At 43.6% G+C, this 19,951-nt stretch overlaps 1 protein-coding gene across 3 annotated transcripts in view; it reads left to right on the top strand.

The window, feature by feature from the left end:
* KANK1 (KN motif and ankyrin repeat domains 1) overlaps nt 1-19,951 on the top strand; it is a 129,987-nt gene that overhangs the window by 60,624 nt on the left and 49,412 nt on the right. For 2 of the 3 annotated variants that reach the window (XM_056324760.1, XM_056324759.1), the window contains exon 3: nt 14,161-14,277. In XM_056324760.1, the coding sequence (XP_056180735.1) occupies nt 14,241-14,277 (37 nt within the window). In that variant the 5' untranslated portion in view covers nt 14,161-14,240. Of the gene's footprint in view, nt 1-14,160; nt 14,278-15,003; nt 15,084-19,951 lie in introns of those variants that run through there. The other variant, XM_056324761.1, reaches the window with a different exon arrangement.

The following is a 19,951-nucleotide window of genomic DNA, read 5'->3' as shown; positions in this document are numbered from 1 at the left end:
ATATATATAAAATAAACACTTGAATTGTAATATTCAGTTACATATATAAATATAGTCTACTTCTTGAATCAGAACATTAAAATAAAAATTCATACACAGTGTTCAACATTTCAGTTCTTCCACAAACTTTGTCTTAGCATAGTTTTCTTGATATTTCTTCTCTCCTCTCTTTACATTTTTCTGGTGAAGCAGATATCCTTTTACCATGTTGGAAAATTTGTTACCCTGTTTACAAGTTAGTATTTCATGCTGGTATTTCTGTACTGGTAGAGGTAGGCAATAACAGTTTTTGTACTTTTGTAGTCTTTGAAAATAAAATATTTTTCTCAACAGGGTGTTTCCCCAGCTTAAACAATTGCAGAGAGCTTTCACCTTGCTGGAAGCCTTCCTCCCTGAAAGTGGAACTGCTTTTTTGAGTAGGAAAATGTAGAATATTTCTAAATACTGTGCAATCTAATTTCTTAATCTTTTATTTACGGTATTGCTTAATGGCACAGTGGATATGCCCAACGTGTAAGTATGTATATCTAAGATATGTAATGGTATTTAGAAGTAGGGAATGGAAAATGAAATGTTTACTTAAGGAAACTTTTGCCTAGCTTACACCTTTTCTGCTTATGAATCCTCACTGCAGGTTAATGTCAGCATGCTGCCTTCTTTTTGTTCATTTTCTTGGCAGTGTTTTGCTATTAGATATACATTGTCAGAAACAAAGGGCAAAACATGGATTAATAATTAGTGATAAATGTGTCGACAGAAGTTCAATTGTAACCTCAGTGCTTGCTTTTGCTATTGTATTGTGAGGAGAAAAAAAAAAAAAAAAGCCATTCCAGTACAGCAGAAAGGAGCAAAGGGTAAAAGTTAATATTTCCTTATATGCGATTACATGGCTTTAGAAAATTAAGAAATTAAAGATAATAGTAGGAAAAGTATTTGCAAAAGTCTTTAATCCTAATGTGTCATGCCGTCTTGTAACATTTATGGCTGTCTGTCCTCTTCCCTGTCAGTAAAAATGTGTAGATGTGTACCAGTTCCCATTGCTTGCTTTTCAGCAGTGGACCTGTTGTTCTGAGGAATGGGAGCAAGTAAAAATTAGGGCTGGTTCCGTCATAGCTTTCTGTGATGGAGTGACTGGCTGGGCAGACGAGGGGAGAGCAGTGGATGTTGCCTACCTTGACCTCAGCAAGGCTTCTGACACTGTCTCCCACAACAGCCTCCCAGGTAAGCTCAGGAGTGTGGGTCAGGTGAGCGGACAGAGAGGTGGATTGAGAACTGGCTGGACGGCAGAGCCCGGGGGGCTGTGATCAGCGGCGCAGAGCCTGGCTGGAGGCTGAGGCCAGCGCTGTGCCCGGGGTCAGTGCTGCTCCAGTCCTGTTCAACTCGCTCATCAGGGACCTGGACGCAGGCACAGAGTGCACCCTCAGCCAGTTTGCTGATGACACTAAACTGGGAGCAGTGGCTGATACCCCAGCAGGCTGCGCTGCCATTCAGCAGGACCGGGACAGGCTGGGGAGCTGGGTGGAGAGGAACCTAATGAAGTTCAACAAGGGCAAGTGTAGGGTCCTGCACCTGGGGCGGAACAACGCCACACACCAGCACAGGCTGGGGCTTGGGGGTTGACCTGCCAGAAGGCAGCTCTGTAGAGAAGGGCCTGGGAGGTCTGGTCAACAGCAAGTTGCCCATGAGCCAGCAGTGTGCCCTGGTGGCCCAGAAGGCCAATGGTGTCATCCTGGGGTGCATTAGATACGTGGCCAACAGGTCCAGGGAGCCTATCCTCCTCCTCTACCCTGCCCTGGTGAGGCTGCTTCTGGAGAGCTGTGTCCAGTTCTGGGCTCCCCAGTTCAAGAGAGACAGGGAATTACTGGAGAGGGTCCAGCAGAGGGTAAAAAGATGATGAGGGGAGTGGAGCATCCCCCTTATGAGGAAAGACTGAGAGAGCTGGGCCTCTTTAGCATGGAGAAGAGAAGACTGAGAGGGGATCTTACCAATGTCTACAAATATCTTAAGGGAGAGTAGTGTCAAGAGGATGGGGCCAGGCTCTTTTCAGTTGTGCCAAGTGACAGGACAAGGGGCAGTGGGCAAAACCCTGAAAAATAGGAAGTTCAATGTGAATATGAGGAAGAGCTTCTTTACTTTGATGGTGACAGCACTGGAACAGGCTGCCCAGAGGGGTTGTGGAGTCTCCTTCTCTGGAGACATTCAGAACCCATGGGGACACAATTCTGTGCTTTGGCAGGGGGTTGGACTAGATGATCTTCAGAGGTTCCTTCCAATTGACCATCCTGTGATTCTCCCTAGATAAGGTGCATGCAACCTTTGTGACAGAAATAGTGAAAATAAGTAGTTCCTCCAAATAAGTAAGGTAGGGGAGAAAAAGCTTCAGCATATCTAAGGTAAAAGCCAGGGAGAGAACTTCTGCTGTAACACCCTTCCCCTATAAAAGCATTTCTCAAGATTTAAAATCAGTAAAAGATTATCTGTATCACTAAAAAGGGGTGGGTTTAGGCTTTGTAGGGAAATTACACTGGCTGCATGTAATAAAGGGACCCATAAAAACAGAAACTGGATCTTCAAAACTTTTCCTGTCTGACTGGGACAGACCTTGTTCAAATTCAGCTGCTCTGTTCTTGATTATGCATGAAATGAGGGAAAAGGGGGGGGGGGGGGGGGGGAAGGTATAAATAAGTTGTGGATTTTATATTTTGCAGTTCTTCCAAGAAAACAGATGGATCTGCTTTTAACTCTGTGTTGATTTGTTCGCTGTGGCTGAGGGTTTATCACAAATCCATAGGTGCTGGGGCTGGGGAGAGCTCAAAATACAGCTTAGCTTCCTGGGGAATGGGTAGGTGGATAATAATGTATAATGATAATCTCAACAAAGGAAGTGTGCCTCTGCTAGGACTTTGGTCGTATAGTTTGAGGAGGGCATTGGTAGTTGTGCAGCAGCTTCTTTTGCTCTCTGGATAATGCGAGTGAATATAAAAGCCATTTTTTTGTTGCTAAGATGATTTGATTTAGTTTTAGTTCTATATATGCCACGTAGTTTCCTGCCTGGGAGTGGCCGCCTGCAAAATAACACATGAATCACATTGAAAATGCATTGTTTCATTGACAGTCCTGCTGTGCTGCTCTTTAGAAGGTTAAGCTCTTGTATTACTTTTTTTCTAGAGTTTCATTAGCGGTGAAAGATGCACTGCCATCTATTTATGCCCATGTGCTCATATGATGACTGATAAAGATACATCTTGTTTTGCTATTTCTTTATTAATGTGCTGCTATACTAATAAATCAATCAGAAGTATTTTAAAGGTAAGATATTTATAGATCTCCATAGAAAGGTACTGTTTTTGCGGTTTGTACTGGACTTGATCCACTATCTCAGAGTTATAAGAAGGCGACTTCCAGATCTGTATGTCATTTGGAGAATTACAAATTTGATTCTAGCTTGATGTGTGCTGTAAGAAATAGATGGCCCCTTGTTCATAGAGTGTGCCTGCTTGTGTCAGCGCCAAGATGTATTTTTGGCTGATAGACAATTTGAATGAAAGCTGAGTTTATTGGGATGTGACTGACTGGTGCAAAAATGTTCGCAGTGCTGAAGGTCCTCAGTGCTGTGCATGGCAGCAGTACTACCCTTGTCCCGACAGCTGGATACCCACTTGCGTGAGAATCTCTCCTTCCTGGCACCCTGTGGCAGAGCAGTGTGTACATCATGCTAGCAACCAGGTGCAGGGCCTTGGATCATAATTTGTAAGAGAGACGTAATTCACTGAGTTTTAATGCCTGGCTCCCAGAGGTGAAAAGTTCTTGTGCAATTAATCAATCAGCACACTTCCATGTGCATCGTTGATCTCAGAACTTTACACTCTCCACCTGTTCAAAAAAGAAGGGGGGCATGAGCATGAGAAGATGCTTTGGATCATTAATGCAAGCATTAGCTCACCCTCTCTCTGTGGAGGAGGAGGAGAAGTTTTGTGAACTCTATGCTAACTTAAATTACTCTGATTAAGTGACAAAGTCCCTGAGCATTAGGAACAGGTTGTTTTGATATTAGTTTGACTAGCTGGCAGAGAGGAACACCCCCTGTGAGGGACAAGTGCGTTGCCCCAACTTGTGGTCCCCTCCTTAGGTAAGTTCTCTGCAGGTGGCTACACACAAGGCAGAGGCAGTACCTCACTTGCAGAAAGCTGACAAGTGTTTCTGTGCAAGCTGTTAAGCAGGAGGAGTTTGGAGATGCCCAGATAGGCTGGCTCCACTGTGCTCTGCTGCAGGTGCTGCCAGGTGGTCTCCAGTTGGTTCATGCCAGCTTCAGGTCAAAATGTTGATTGGGTTTGGTGACTTTTTGCATGCTCAGTAACAAGAGGCAGTTTTGCCTGTGGTGAGGTGGCTGACAGGTTTTTGCTGCCATGAAATCCCATGTCCCTTCTGCCACAATGTGCAGCCTTGCAGGCCCCAGGCTGTGACGTGGAGATGGTGGCTTTGGAGGAGGAACAAGAGAAACCTGCTCACCCCTGCAACGAGTGCAAAAAGCCTCAGAGTGGTCTGTGGCCAGGGGAGGTGGCAAGAAAAACTGTGGACACATGCTGGCTGTTCCTGAGGGATGCTGTATGATGGGGTAGGAGGGGAAAGCAGCTTGGAGGATGTCTTGAGTGTGTTCCCTGGCCAAGCTGAAGCTGCATGTTTATGGTCTCAGTGCAATGGAAAAGTTGGGAGGGGTGGGGATCCCCTTGTGTTTCCATAGGGCCATAGCAACTTAAAGGGAAATGGGCCCATGTTAATATTGAGGTTGTAGATGCAGTCTAACACTTACTGGTGATGGATGTTGTTGGTGTGGGCTGTAGAGTCATGTGCAGAGTAGGACTTTACAGTCCCCTGTTGTAAACTGTGGTAGAGGAAAAGAGAGAGGCTGGCCCTTGCAACTTTGTCTCCTTGCCCATAGTTTTCCATTTTCACTGTGGAAAAAGCCCGTAATTTCTCTGTTCCTATATGGTAGGGACTGGTTGATACTGAAGTCCACAGTACCCTTATTAGTAGGAAAAGAAAAGAGCTGCCGGGGTTTGGATGTTGTTTTGGGGCAGCAAGCAGCATCTAGGGCTAGATGGAAACAAAGCTGATCGGCTGCTGGAGCTGTCTCGTGTAAAGATAGACATTCAGCTGGGACCACCATGGCAGAGCTACACGGGCAGATGCTGCCTAGACAAGTCTTTGAACTTACCAATTGTCCTGCAGCAATTGTGGTTGCAATGCATGCCACCCTTTTGTCATAGCAGATTTATGGTTGCTCTGACTATGTGTAGAATCTCAGACCTAAAATCAGAAGAGACAAACTGAGATTTGGCAGTCTTTCACACCTGTGCCACTGATTATGAAATGTCACCAATACTAAATTCTTGAGCACTTTGTAGAAGATTTAAATTTGTCCATTTACTAGAGTCTCTGCTTTAAAATCCTTACAACTTGTCTTAGATGGAAAGTCTAAATGAGATCATAGTGCATTTCATAAGCTGTTTATAAACATCATTGACTGGTTTATTAATCTCAACTTTCAAGTTTATCTACCTTTAAATTCACTTTAAATAAGCAAATTCATTTAAAACTATTTGAATCTGCAGATGTGGTTTTACCACAGTTATTCAACTTTAATGTTTCAAGCCAAAAGAGTGGAAAGGATGCTGTGTTTCATCCTGCCCCCCTTAGTGAACAGATGTTATGGGTAGTTTATGTACATGCTGTAGAAGAGAAAATGGGACTGCTTCTTCTGCCAGGCACAGCAGCTCTGGGGTTGTCAGCACGGGGAGGCCACAGGTACACTGCAGCTGGCATGCATGCATCATCCCCAATATACATTTTTTCCTCTTCTAATTTAAGGCCTGTTCTGGAAGCCTTTTTATTTGTTCTCGATGCTGGATTTGGGTCTTTATCACGGTAGATGAAAACACTGCCCAGCATACATGTTGTTTCATTTCCCTCTTTAAGAATCATCAGACTGAACTACTTCAAGCCGTGGAAGTCTCAGCCCTCCTGCTTCTCCACAAGAAAAATGTGGATAGCCCAGTTGCATCCTCGGGGCTCCCTGTCGCAGCAAGCATTACAACCCATAGCAATACCATACTGGCCTGAATTCATGTGCTTTCATATGACTCATTATTCACTGGCATAAATCAAAGGGAGTGTCTTCTACATCACCTGTTAGGAATTTCAGTTCTAAAAAAAAAGTTGTGTTTTTCTACCCTGAATTGTTTTTCTTTTTCTAGTTGATCCCCCACTCCACATCCCACCCCCCTAATATAAACAGAAATTGGTTTCTGAGTTACAACACTGTGGAACCTTCTGAAGGTTTGGGTTTTTTGCTTCTGTAACATAACGTGATGGCAATGATGTCAAGAACGATTACTAGAAGAGATAGGTAGTCTGGGAACATTTGCAGGGTGTGGGGGGGGCCTTGCAGCACTATGTGATGGGTATCATCTAAACTTACCTGTCCATGTTCAGGCTCACTGCACTTGAGCAAAGATCATGCTCTTGCACATTAGATATAGGCCACCACGCAACAGACTGGACAAAGCAAGAAGATTTTAGCCTGGTTCTATATAGACTGGGTGTTCTCTTTATCAGGAGTGACAAAAGCATGCCACCTATGATGTACAGATTCCATACAGGCTTCCTTTTACCAATGAACGCTAATCCTGATAGTGAGAAAATAGTAAGAGTTGCTACTCCTGGCTGACAGTGAGCCTGCTGGATCTCGGAGAACAGGTATGGTTACCTGAAGTCTGTTAGGCTAACCTGATGTGCGTTTGGGATCGTTGGGAGGGCTGTGTCCAACCTCTGGCCTATACTAGGGAAAACTGCTTGTGCTGCAGGTAAGTTCTGGTTTGTTTTAACTCTTCTCTTGTTTGACAAAAATTACTAAAACCGAGGGTTTCCTTCCCATGTATTAGCTGGTTGTTAGAGCCAATCTCATTTATGCTAAGAGAAGTATTGAATGTACTTTACCCTATTTTGTAAGATTGTTCTTGCAGACAATTTTTTAGTAAGATGCTGTTCATGGCAAGGGTCTTCTGTATGGTGAATATACATGGAAGGGTACAAATAGGGCAAGTAAAATGATCTGGAGATGGGAGTTGCCATATGAGCTGGGAGAGAAGATTGAGGTTTATAAAATCACAAAGGGTGTGCATAAGATGAATCTGCACTGATGCTCACCAAACCCCGCAATGCAAGAATTTGGTGGCATTCGGTAAAATTTGTAGGATATCAGTTTACAACAAGAACAGTGTATGTACTGAGTATTGACAGACTGGGACTTCCCACCCCATGAAGCAGCATAGGCAGGCAGCATTGGCAGGGTCAGAAAAGAGCTAGTCAAATTCACAGGCAATTTATGTGGTATTGAAATAACACAATAAGGAGATACCTTTAGATATTCACAATCCAACCATTGGTGCCAGAAGAGCACAGAAGCATAGACTCACCATCAGGCATGTGCACGCTCCTTAAATAGGATCTCTTGTTGCCACTATTGAAAACAAGATAGTCTAGATGGACTATTTTGTCTGGCTTCACAAGATGTTTGTTACTGTTGTGTCTGTTGGGTAGTATTTAGAAATCCTTCCCCTGTTGCTTGGTACCAGCAAGTCAATGAGTAGCTTGTGCGGAACAGCTGATTTCTTTTCTGGATCCTCCAGACCCATTTGGAAATTCCGTATGAAGGGAAACTAAAACCCAACAGCTGATGGTAGAAGAGCATTGCTGGTATCGCTAAGAAACATGACAAAGCAATACTGGGGAGGGATTCAGAAAATTGCTGTTATTTAGGGTAGCTAGAAGGATGCAATGATTTCTGAAAGAGTTTCATATATGTCCATTTTCTGAGGCATTTTCTGCACCAAAAACTGCCCAGTAAAGCCTGGCTCCTGTGCAGTAAGGTGGCTGGGGAGACTGAAGCAGAAACTTTGCAGAAGCTCAGCTCAGGGGATGAGGAGGAGACTGTTTTCATGTGTGCAGAAGAAAACCTCTTAGACAGTTTTGTTGCTGAAGGTTGTGCATTTATTCTCTGCTTGCAGAAGTAACCAACCAGGTGGAGAGCTTAATGCAAGTCTGCTTCAGAGAGGGGGAAGACAATTTAGGACATCCCAATGAAAATGACTAATGGTTAATTCCAACATAACTTAAGAAATAAGAGCCTGGCATTGCAGTAGTTGGGAGTTTGTGGTTCAAAAGCAATAAAGCTCAAGAGTCAGGTCTGATTTTTTTTGGTTTTGTGGCAGAAGGGAAGCACGTGCCCTGGCTGGGAGCACTCTGACTGTTCTTTCAGCTTGCTGACTCAGGTCCCAGAGTTTCTGAGCCATCACTCCCTTTCTACCAGAGCTTAGCTCAGCTTTTGCCTGGAGCTGTGTTGTAAAGAGAGGCCTTTTACAGGCCAATGCCATATGTGGAGGGAGTGAGGAAGGCAGGCAGGTAAATTAATGCTGACCGTAGCCATATCTTGTTAATTAACTTGCCTGTTTAAAGGATTTACAAGGCTTCTTTTGCTCCCAGCGTACTGCAGATCCTGCAGAAAAAAAATAAACCATAGTGAGAGGTGGCTTTTTTTTTGGTTGCTTTGTTAAATATAGTCCAATATAAATTGCCTGTCATATTGCATATAGGAAGAATCGGCTCTGGATCATGTCTGTTGATGGAGGAGGCTGAATCACAACAGGCTGCTGCCTGAGAGAGGCTGCAAGAAACACTGATCCCAGGGAATTTTTACTTTTGCATTTTAGGGTGGCCTAGGCAAACAGCCTGTGCTAGTGATTTATTTTGTTCAGTTAGTCAGACTTAGGCAGCAACTGAACTTGCATAGTTTTGCTTGTGATTTGGATTCAACATTAAAAAGGCATTTGCTCTAGAAAGTATGTGAATGGGTAAATTGTTGCATGATTAAATAATTAAGGGAAATTTATAATTGTTCACAGTTTACTCTTATCTCAAAGCTGACTGCTCTGTGTCTGACCTGAAAAAAATCCACATGCCTGCATTCTTACTTGGTTTTTAAATTTAAGAAACAACAAAACCAGCAAAAGTTTTCTGCCTTATAAACTTTGCTTCTCAGTCTGTTGGCCCCCTGTTTTGATAAACATATGGATAAGAAGAACACAACCACATCAGGGGTAAGACTGAAAAGAAAGTATCAGTGAGATACACAGTCATTCTCCCAGGGTAGATACCAACCACAGAGCAACTCCCTGCATACTTTCTCTTTTGCTGTTGCTGGCTTCAGCCCTTGCTTCATCTAAATTGTGCCTGGCATATTTGGTTGAGGGTACAAATTAGGTTGCAGACATTCCTGTTTACTGTAGAGCTGCACAAGTTTGGAAAGTGCTTGCCCCTCTGGCTGAGCAGGAGGGATTTCCAGTACCTATTTCTTCTTGCAGCTACAGAAATTACCAGTGTGTTTAGGTGGGTTTTGCATGTGTCTTGGCTTTTGTTTGCAAATGTTATCAGCATCTTTCAGAATGAAACTGAGCGAGTTCTACTGCCTGGACAGCTCACAAGTGAGAGGGAAGTGTCAGGCAGAAGTCTTGTTGCACTGATGTGTAACAGGAATGGAGCAGTACCAGTTCTTCCTCCTGTGTTGCATCTCATGGGTTGACTTGTCAAACCTCTCTATCCCAGGTCTACTTAATCTCCGCTTTGCACTTGCTGGACAGGATTGCAGAGCTGGTTTCCCTCCAGGGACCATCCTCTGACTACATCCACCTGAACAACTGGGAGCTGGTACGCCTGAATCCTGCACAGCTCTGCCCCGCAATGCTCCCCATTTTAGTCCAGATATTAAGCAGTAGCATCTTGGTGTATCAGCCACACTCACCCTGTGAGTGGTTCAGGATATCTGCAGATCTGGAGCTTGTGCAGAGTGGCTGACGTGACCATTTACTCTTAACAGTCTGCGCGGGCCATGAGAAAAAAGAAAATTTATATGCATATCTACTTAGCCTAAAGCGCTGTTGCCTGGGAAGCCAAGGCCTGTCTTCTTGAATCCCACAAACAAGCATGTGCACATCACCATTTCCCACGTGTGACTGCGGCCCCTGGACAGGACAACTTTCATGATTGTTTTTCTGGGCTAAGAATTGAGTTAATTTCTCTTCTAATTACTGTGTGGCCAAGAAACGATTCTACAACTGCTCTTATATCAAAATCTCAACTGTTTTGTGTCTTAAGCTGGTCTTGCAAACACCGGGCTAAAGCAGGAGCCTGGATTTCCTACAAGGTCTGTGCCCCCTGAGTCTACAGCTCTGCTATGTGGATGCCAGAACTGATGCATATGTACATAGATATTTCTGGTGCACAAATAGGTGTAGGTGACCTGACAAGATGCAGCACAAAGGAGGAGCAAGGTTCTTGTCACTTGTGATTAGGACAGGATTAAGACATAGGCTTTATGTTCTGTCTAAAGAAAAAAAACGTAAAAGCTTGGGTGTCGTGATAGTTTGTAGAAACTGAGGATCATGTGTGTTTAAGGTTTCTGCTATTGAACCTCAGGGCAGAAGAGAGTTTGAATATCTCATTCAAAACACTTTATAAACAACTGCTTCATTGAGCAATAACACTTCATATAGCTAGTCTCTGCTTGTTTTGCATTTGCCCTAGGGTCTGTAAATCACAGTATTCACAGGCATGCATGGGGTGAGCATGTAAAAACACATGGGGAGAAATTTGAAGAGTTCGGAATGGAATATATAAGCTCATCTACAGATTTTCTTTTGTAAGAAGTCTGTGCTGGAGAACATGCTTTGCTGTAAAGCAGGCTAGATGTTCCTTTTCTGTGTATGCTAGCTGGCCTCTGGTGTCATCCTGTGCCTTGCTCACATGAGGGACTCCTGCAAAGTGCAGCTGTTGGGGTGTGTGTTGCTGGGGGATCACAGGCAATACCTTTCTAAAAATGCTCCATGTATGTGTCAGTGCAATTTCAGAAATTAGGTTCACAACGTATTGTTGTGGCTCAAAGCAGTTTGAATTCCCTTCCTCCATCAGTCTTTTGAGCTAGGTCAGATTTTTTCCATACTTTTAACAGCTGCTTGATAGGCAGGTTGTCATCTGCAGCTGCATTTCATCTAAGGAAAAAAAAAAAAAGAAAAGAGCTAATTCTTCCACTTACATTAGCTAGCAAATTACTAGACCCTATGTTCTTCTCTTTTTTTTTTTTTTTTTCTTTTCTCCTATCTGTTGGACTGACTTTGCTTCCTAGATTATTTTATTAATCCTCACTTAAGCTCAGAAGCATCACTGTTTTAAGTAGAGGTGAACTTGTTTCTTAATGGAGATACTTAAGCCTGCACAGTTTTGAAACCAATAGAAGTGTACCTAGAAGGGAATTTGTACCAGGTCAATTATATCTCTCTAAGCCACAACAAAATGCAGACCTGAGGCTCTGTTTTGGCTTTCAGCAGTGTCTTTATTAATTTTATGTCAGTTCTTACCTCAATTGCATTTCGTTCTCGTTATTGGGAAGCTCTCCTCATGTGTGCCTGTGATGGTGCCTAGTGTTTTTGAAACGGATAGGATGGAGCCTAACAGGTTTTACTTTTAAACCCATGATGAGTTTCCAGGCACGCCGAAGCATGGGTTTTAAGTTGGGGCTCACTTCGGTGGTTGACCTGCTTTCATTTGGGACTGCATTGCACCTAAAAGAGGTGGGTCCAGGTGGGACCCTGCAAGGCCCCCTCCCATCCATCTGCTCGTACCCATCCCTGGGTGCATACTCTCACATCTCCCTTTGTACCAGTGTTAGTGGTGGTGCAGCTGGTGGTGCAGCTAGTATTGCAAGCTGAGCAAGTGCAGGCAACCAGCTAACATCCAGCTCTGCAGGAGCACCGAGACAGGACTCTGGAGGACTTTGGCCAGATGGATGCAAATCTTGGGTCAGGTTTCCTGAGCAGCCTCCTTTGAGCTTTCTTTGCTTCTAGAGGGATAGGAAACTGCAGAGTGGCGGAACATGAATTGCCTGATAAAGCAAGAGCTATGTTTAGACACTGTGTATACAATGGTGCAAGACTTCTGCTGCAGCACTGTACAATAAGCATAACGAAAGCAGGGAAGCACACCTGTTTACAGCACTAATGAGAAGCACAGAGCTGTGCTGAACAAATTAGAAGTGGGTGAATTAATTCAGCCCTGGTTTATGCTTGGGTGCATTGCTGGTAGAGTCTGTGTCCAGCAAAGTGCAGCCTGCCCTGAGACAGTGACTGTCCTGAGAAAGTTAACATGGAGACAGATAATAATTTTTGAGTAAGTGTTCATTGTGACTCAGTAAAAATTGCCTTTCTTGAACTGCAAACATAACTTTATATCCTGATGGCAATAGCAGAGATGGAAGTGATTCTTGAAAATTTCTTCATTTGAAAGGAAGTAGTTAATATTTTCCTAAAAGCTCATAGGTTTCAAACTTTGGACCTGGCTGCAGACTGGGCCAGCAACATGCCTTTCTGCTTTTTTTTCTCTGTGCTTCATTGTTTCAGACATCTGATGATTATTCTTACACCTAGAATCTTGTGATGGGCCTCTATGTCAGGGTCTGTGTTGGATGCCTGTTTATTTTGTTGTTTGTAGTCTTTTGCTTGTACAATCTTTATCATGGCTTCATGTCCTGCCCTCCGTTGAACAAGAGATTGTAAATTTAAGAATATATGGCAGAGTGTGAGGAGGAGGAGTTGCAATTGGAGGTGTTTCTGCATTCTTGGAAAACTGATGTCAGGACTGTACTAAAAATGAAGTGATTTGTGCTTATGTTCCTTGAAGGGGAAAGCTAAGCTGTATTAGCCTGCATGGTGGACCTCTGACTTTTAGGAGACAGCCAGCTTCTCTATGGGTTGGTGCAACTTTGACTCAGATTCACATGGTGCTTGCACTAATTCATTTCTGGGTTTCTTTTCCTCTGTTAATCTGCTTAGCTTTGAAATACATCCATGCATGTACTGTCAGAGCCAAATCAAATCTAATTGGAAAAATGTGACTGGTTTGTTGAGGAGCTGTCAGCTTAAGTCAGACTGGGGTCTGCAAAGCAGGGTGTTCTGCATACACCTAAGCTCCACCTATCTGGGTCAACAAAATGAAATGCTGTTTGGATTGTAGAAAACTTGAAGCAGAGCCAAGAGGAGGTGTGTCTGCAGCCCCAGTCTAGTCAGATCTGTTGCTCTGAACATGATGGTTGTGATCAGGCTGCCCCTATGGTGGGCCAGGGAGGAGAAGCAGGAGCACGGCTGCAGAGCCAGCAAGGCTGGATTTGCAGAGCCAGGCAGCAGCCAGGTAGCCAAAAAACTGCTGCTGGGTTTGCTCCTGCCTCTCACTTGGCTTCTAGCTTGGCAGCCACCCACCCAGGGCAACCGCCCTTTTTCTGTACCAGCAGCCTGAGCTTCTGGCAAGCACTGCTTCTCCACTGAATCCGCCACATGTGGGTTGACAGAAAACCTCACACCCAGAAAACCTCTCACCACTGGGACCTGCATGGGACAGGTCTTGCAGTCAGCTGTGCGCTGTCCCAGCAGAGTCTCTGCCAGCTAGCTCTGGTTCCCTGACCTCACAGGTGTCCTCACAGCTGCCATCAGCTGCTGGGTTTGTCCAGCAGTGGGGATGCATGTGCTGGCCTTGGCTGTGTCTGCAGTGGGTCCTTCAGCCCTCACTTACCATGGGGGACGTGTGAGCTCAGAAATTGCAGCTGGTCCCCCACTCGCTGGTACCGCTGTTCTGTGGGGGGTCTTTACATAAAAATCCTCTAACCCTGCCTGTGTAAAACATTGGGTAGCCTAAAACTTTACATATGTGCCAGCAAAGTGAGGAAGCTGCTGTGGTACAAGGGAGTCCAGGGACCCAAGCACAAAAAAGCTGAGGTCAGGCCAAAAAACCAAGGCCAATTGCAAATTCAGCTGGCTACATTGTCGCTGAGGACAGTGGTCCTCCTTGGAGGTTGCCAGAGAGCCACAATTCAGCTTCAGATGCCAGGACAGCTGTGGATTTTGTAATAGCTAGGACACTGATTAAGAGGAATATAAATTACTACTATGGTGAAGTCCACACTGAAGATGATACTTTAAACACTCAGAGATGTCCACTGCTTAATGTACCTAACTTCTTAAAATTGTGTGTTCTTAACTGCCTTTTTCTTGTCTGTTCCAGGTTGCATGTCTGGTTGGACTTGATGCATGGTATTTGCATGACACCTAACAGCCTAGCTCTGGATGTGTCACTGAGCAAACATGGCCTACCCAGCAAATACTAACGGCAGCGCTACAGGTAACTAATCTGGAACGCTTTTCACCCTTCGAATTATTAATTCTTTTAAAAAAACCCTTTTTTTTCTTAAATTGTGAAAGTAGCAGCAGTTAAAACTAAATACTGAAAACTAATTTGCTGGTAAATCAGAGCCTGTCTGTCCTGCCACACACCCCCCTCCCCCCATACCTAATATTTTAAGTATATAAAGTGTTTGCAAAGATGTAAGGACTGGCACTCAGTTGTTTAGCATGCAGCGCTCTCTGCTTTCAAGGAGCTATTCTAGCTTACACCAGACTCTGAGAAGCCTAGGGGTTTGCTGCAGAAAGTCATGTGGTTGTTATCCTGTGTCTCTAATTAACTTGTGAGATTAACCAGCTCTTACACATCGAATCTCCAGCCCTTCCTGGTCACCCTTACTCGTCAGGCTGATTTTTTGTTTCCTGCTTCTCAGCAAAACCTAAAAGCATTTCTCAAGCAACATCAAGAGGAGGTGTTCAGTTCAGTTCATTTAATTTCACTTTTTCATTATTTTAAGAAGCTCCTGAGATGTCTGTTTTGGTTGGGTGACATGCTTTGAAACAGATCGCTTGGTGTTCAAAGGTTGCTGAGGAGGACTGACAGGTCAGGAGGGGGCAGAGGTTGCAGATAACAGCACAACAGCAGGTTCCTCCTGTGGTTGTGTCAATATTTTCGTGTTCTCCTGATCACTGCGCAAACACAGCTTGAGCCCACTAAAGCTGAGGCTGCCACAGTGGGATTACATGGAAAATTTCAAGTGCGCGGCAGGAACTTGCAGGTGCTTCTTGTGAGACCTCCTAATGTAGGTATGATGGGAAATGGATTTATCAATGAAGGCTGTGGTTGCTGGGATCACTTTGAATATCCTGGGAAGGAACATTAAGTATCTTTTTTGTTATCCATGTTATCAGAAATTTCAGCTCCGCCCCCCGCCCCCCCCCCCCCCCCCCCTTAAGGCTTATGCATTCGTGTTCAAATGCTACTGGCTAGATAATGACATACATACATTGAGAACTGGCTTATCTAGGGGATTTTAGCACCAACCTCCTTTGAAAGTATGTTCTGGTATGGAAACAAATCCGAAATTACTCACTGTGGTCACTGTAGAATTGTTCTAATTAGTGCAAGGGATTACAGCATTTGTGTGAAGGGCATTAGAAATATGGAGTGTCATCTGCAATTCATGCAAAACAAGAAGTCTTTTTTTAAAGGCTAGTGGAAGCTACATGAAGACATGGGAGTTATTGTTATCTGTTGATGATTTAAGATTAAATTTACCGATGTTGTTAAATCCTGAGACTGATGAAAAAGGATATTTTCCTCTTCCCTCCTCCCCATTTTTATACAATTAGAAGTATACTCTATAAGAAAGAAACTATATCCTTTTGTAGCCTTTCGTAATCCTTCTGAGAAAGCAGGCTTCAAAACTTCTGTTGTGTGAATTAACTGTAGCTGTTTACTGCCTAAACCCCCCCATGTAATTTGACTTTTTTTAGTAATACGCTTTTAACTGAAGTCATGCAGAACAATTCCCTCTGCTTACAAGGAAAGAAAAATTGTGCACGGAGTGTTACTGATTGGTTTTTACTAATTCCACCTCCCCCCCCGCCCCCACCCCCCCCCCCCCCCCCCCCGCCCGCCTTCCCAGCAGTAGAACTGTCTATTGAAAAAGTTGGTAGGCTGATAGGTAAAGCTAAAAGAAGCTGAATGCTTGTACTGGGGATGTGTTAATGCAAGATGAAGTTCTAGTTTCAGGATTGTTATGCAAACAAGGCTTCTTACAGGGTAGAAGCTGTTTGTTCCCTTATTCGTAGAAAGACGCTATAATGACTTGCAAGTATTTAATTCAAAACTAAATTGGACAACATTTTACAGAGACTGTCAGGACTTGTTGGCTTTGCAAACCCTTGAGGCCGGCGTTCTAACATGCAGCTATATATGCCCCTGTCTGCAAATCCTCAGCAGTTCACAATGGACAGAGTAATGGGCTGCAAATACCTGTGATTTGTTGTCCTGCCATTGCTGCCTGGGAGAAAATGCCTTTGGATGAGCAGGAACTGATTTGGGCGTTGGAGTATTGAAGCAAGTTTCTTAATTGCATGGAGCTCTAAGAGTGGAAAGACCAACTTCAGGGGTGGTGTTTCTGCACCCTCTGAATCAATCAGCAGCAGGAAAAAGAACTAGAAAGACTTGTTATGGACTACTCAGCTGCATTTATGTTACTTGAATATTTTGGCAAGTTTGACCACATGTTCAGCTGCATTCAAGTACGAGGTGACTAAGGAGCAGTGGTTTGCTTTGGTTAACTCGAGAATGTGAGTACTTGCACTGTTAAATGATTATACCTATGTGCTATTTTGGTAAATTTTTTTCTGTATAAAGCCTATATGGACTGCTACTGCCGATAAATTCTGTGGAGAAATGCTTGAATTTGGAACTTGTTTCCAGGAAAGGATCAAGCTGTTTTGCATTTGTATAGAGGGTTTTTTTTAAGTATGTTTATGGGAAGTATATTTGTTGTAAATATTTTCAGTGAGTGTGTATGCCAGATAACCTACAAAGCAAGTGATGCGTTTATCATGAAAGCACCTATCATAAATTTTTCTGCCCCTTGTATATCTTGGTAAAGACATGAACTTTAAATGTGGCAAATAAATAACTGAGACTGTGATTTAGACTTCAGTACTGTTTGTCAATAGTTTTGTTTGCTGCTGACAATAGTTTTGTTTTATTACTCTGTTCCAGGTTTCATTGCACAGAGGTCTTGTACTGAACTGTATTTCTGTGAGCTGCAAGCTTATTTGTTCATTTTAATACATTTTAGAAGTCGATTTGGAGACTTGGTACTGATTTTGCATTAGGCTCTGTCAAAGTTGTGCCATCTCCTCAGAAAACAGCTGAAGTCTGTCAAATGGTAGTGATAGATAAATTGGCGTTTTCAGAAAAAAAATTTGCTTTATTTTATCAGTTGAGTGCTGTCAGTTGGTTACAACTATTTGCAGTTTCGAGTCTGCCCTGGTGGCATGTGAGCTTACTGCTCAGTCTGGTAAACTTTGCAGGGTTAAGCAGTGCAGATCATGCTCTGGGAGCAGCTGCAGCAGGAGCTGGGAAATACCCTGCGTCTGTGGGGAGCTGTAGGGAGGCTGGAGATGATTCGATGCAGGGTACAAATTAATTTCTCTTTGCATAGTACAAGACACAAACAAAGCAAAAAAGGTGTAATTGTTTCTCAAAATAGTATTAGTGTGTCCATTAACCGCTGGGTGAAACTTCCAGTAATTGTTAGCTTCTGTGCTTACTAGGCCTGATGCCTAAATCATCTATTTAATGAGGCTCTGCAAACATTTCTGTAGTGATAGCTGTAGAAACATCCTCCAGGAAGCTACAAAAAACACGGTGCACACCAGCCTAAAACTTACCGGGAGGTTTAGAAATACTTCTGGTTGGATTTTTATGCCCTTCACTAATAACTGGTTTGCTGAAACTTTCTTTTCAAAACACATGTTCTGAAAGGCACGGAATGCTGTGAAATTCCAGTCCAATTCCATTTATTCTGATGTAGAAAACAAGGAAGCAGCAAAGCAAACATAGGAGACTGATTAAAAAATATAAGGATTAAAAACCATATTTGTTTCTAACCATAATGAAAACATCTGCTTTATTTGACTTCTCTAAGCACCTCATGGTCTGCATCCAGAGACCACAGAATTGTCAGTCATCTGTTTAACAGAGACATGAGGAAGTGTTTTAACGGAAGAAAAGCTTTTCCAGTTTTCCTGAGGAGGACAAGCTGCAGGGGTTGGAATAGCAAGGCTTTCATCACTTTGCTGTAAAGCAAAAGTGAACTGTTTTCTGTATATGGTGGCGGAGTTCTCCCTGGTCTTTTTTTTCCCCTTCTGTCTGTGCCTTCCCCCTTGCTCTTGTTTAAGATTTGTGTTTTCATGGCTTCCTAGCCCATTTTTAACGTGCTTCTACTTCCAGGAGCAGTGTAGCTTACATGGGTGCGTTTGAATTATTTCCCTATGTGTTTAACTGCTATTGGCTTAACCTCCTTCAGATTCCTACACTGTTCTTAAAGCAGTGTCATTGTAGCGACTCACTGTCCTTTTTACTGTGAGTCATGTTACACCTGTAAAGCAAGGAACTGCTGCTGTAGTAGTCAGTGTGCAGGCACCCAGTACCTTTGCTCCCAGTTTACTCAGCTGTCCCCAGCAGACCTGGGCACACGCCACCCCGCTAGAGAGTGTACCAGGGGCTGCAGGCTTGATGGCAGATAAAAAAAACCGTCTTGGAGCACAGCTTCCTCTGCAGCAGCCAGGTGTCCCTCTGGTTATTTTATATATGCAGTTACTCTGCAGCACCCTGTGGGCCTCCTGGTTAGATTTTCTTTATCTCCAAGTGGTTTTCTTGACTCCTAAGTGAAGTTATAACTATGAATTGGTAAGCTGGAGAATGAGGCCGTTACAAGAAGCTGTTGCTTGAATTAATGTTGAGATATTAACATCAGTGTGACTCAAAGACCAAATGTTTAATAAATGCGTTTTCCATCTGCTGGTATAGAAATGCTTAAGCAACTGGTTGTAAAGTATTATGAAAACCCTGTTGACTTATTAACCCTTTTTATTGAAGCCAATAAATAGAACACACGTTTGCTTAGAGCAAATGTTTTTATCATACACATCCTCTGCATTGATTTGTAACAACTCTTACGAAAATATTTGTAGACATACTTTCCTTTGAGTTAACTGGATTATTTGAATTGCAGTCTTTCCTATGATTTGATTTTCCTGATGTGCATAATCTTAGCCAATATGCATGGAGTTTTGCATGATTTCCAACCTAATGATCTGAAGTACAGAAAAAAGCAGTGTGCAGCAGAACATTACCGCTGTTACTAATTTTGGCAGAATATCCACCAGTTTTCATTACAGACCCTCAGCTAATAAATGGGACTTACAGACATGAAGGAGTTAGCAATGGGAAGTGTTTGATTGCTAGGCCATAGTCAGTTCGATAGAGCCTTTACTCCTGAGTATTGCGGGTGCCTGCCCCAAGACCCCAGCTGACAGCTGCTCTCTGCTGCTTTCCAGCAGGGTTGGAGGGTTGGTGTCACCTAGTATCACTGCAGTGCCACTGACACCCTGAGCTCTGAGCTTAGCAGCCTTAAGTGCACTGGGTTTCCTTAGCTTAGCACGTGCGAATGACCAGGGTTCAAGTGAGTTTGTGTTTTTATCAAATCAGCTGTGCAAGCAAGGGTAATTTGGTTGAGTCAGGGCTGTGTGATGAGAACCTATTTAAGCCTGGGCTTGCTCCCCTACCATGCTCCCTGTTCTGAGCTTGTATCCGATAACCACCAGAGTTAATGGGGATGGGTGTATGCCGAAGGTGTGCTTTGGCAGCTGGTGGGAGACCCTTGCCATCAGGAGAGCCTGCTGAATTGCCGGGTAGTCTTGTGCTTTCTGGACGGGCAGAAGGGATGCGGGGCTGTCACTGGGATCCCGCTCCTGTCTCACTCTAGTGACTCACTGTGGTGGTTCCCAGTATTTAAAAAACAAGCTAGGGTGGGACCCTGAAATCTGTGGGGTGAAGGGTGAGTAAGCCATCAGTGATTTCAGAGGGTGAGTGAGCCTCCAGTGATTTCACATCAGCTGTATCACAAGGCATATCAAAATTT

The sequence above is a fragment of the Falco biarmicus genome, chromosome Z, assembly GCF_023638135.1.
Source record: "Falco biarmicus isolate bFalBia1 chromosome Z, bFalBia1.pri, whole genome shotgun sequence".
NCBI lineage: Eukaryota > Metazoa > Chordata > Aves > Falconiformes > Falconidae > Falco > Falco biarmicus.
The sequence above is the reverse complement of the archived record's forward strand: the minus strand, read 5'-3'. Positions and strand labels throughout refer to the sequence as shown.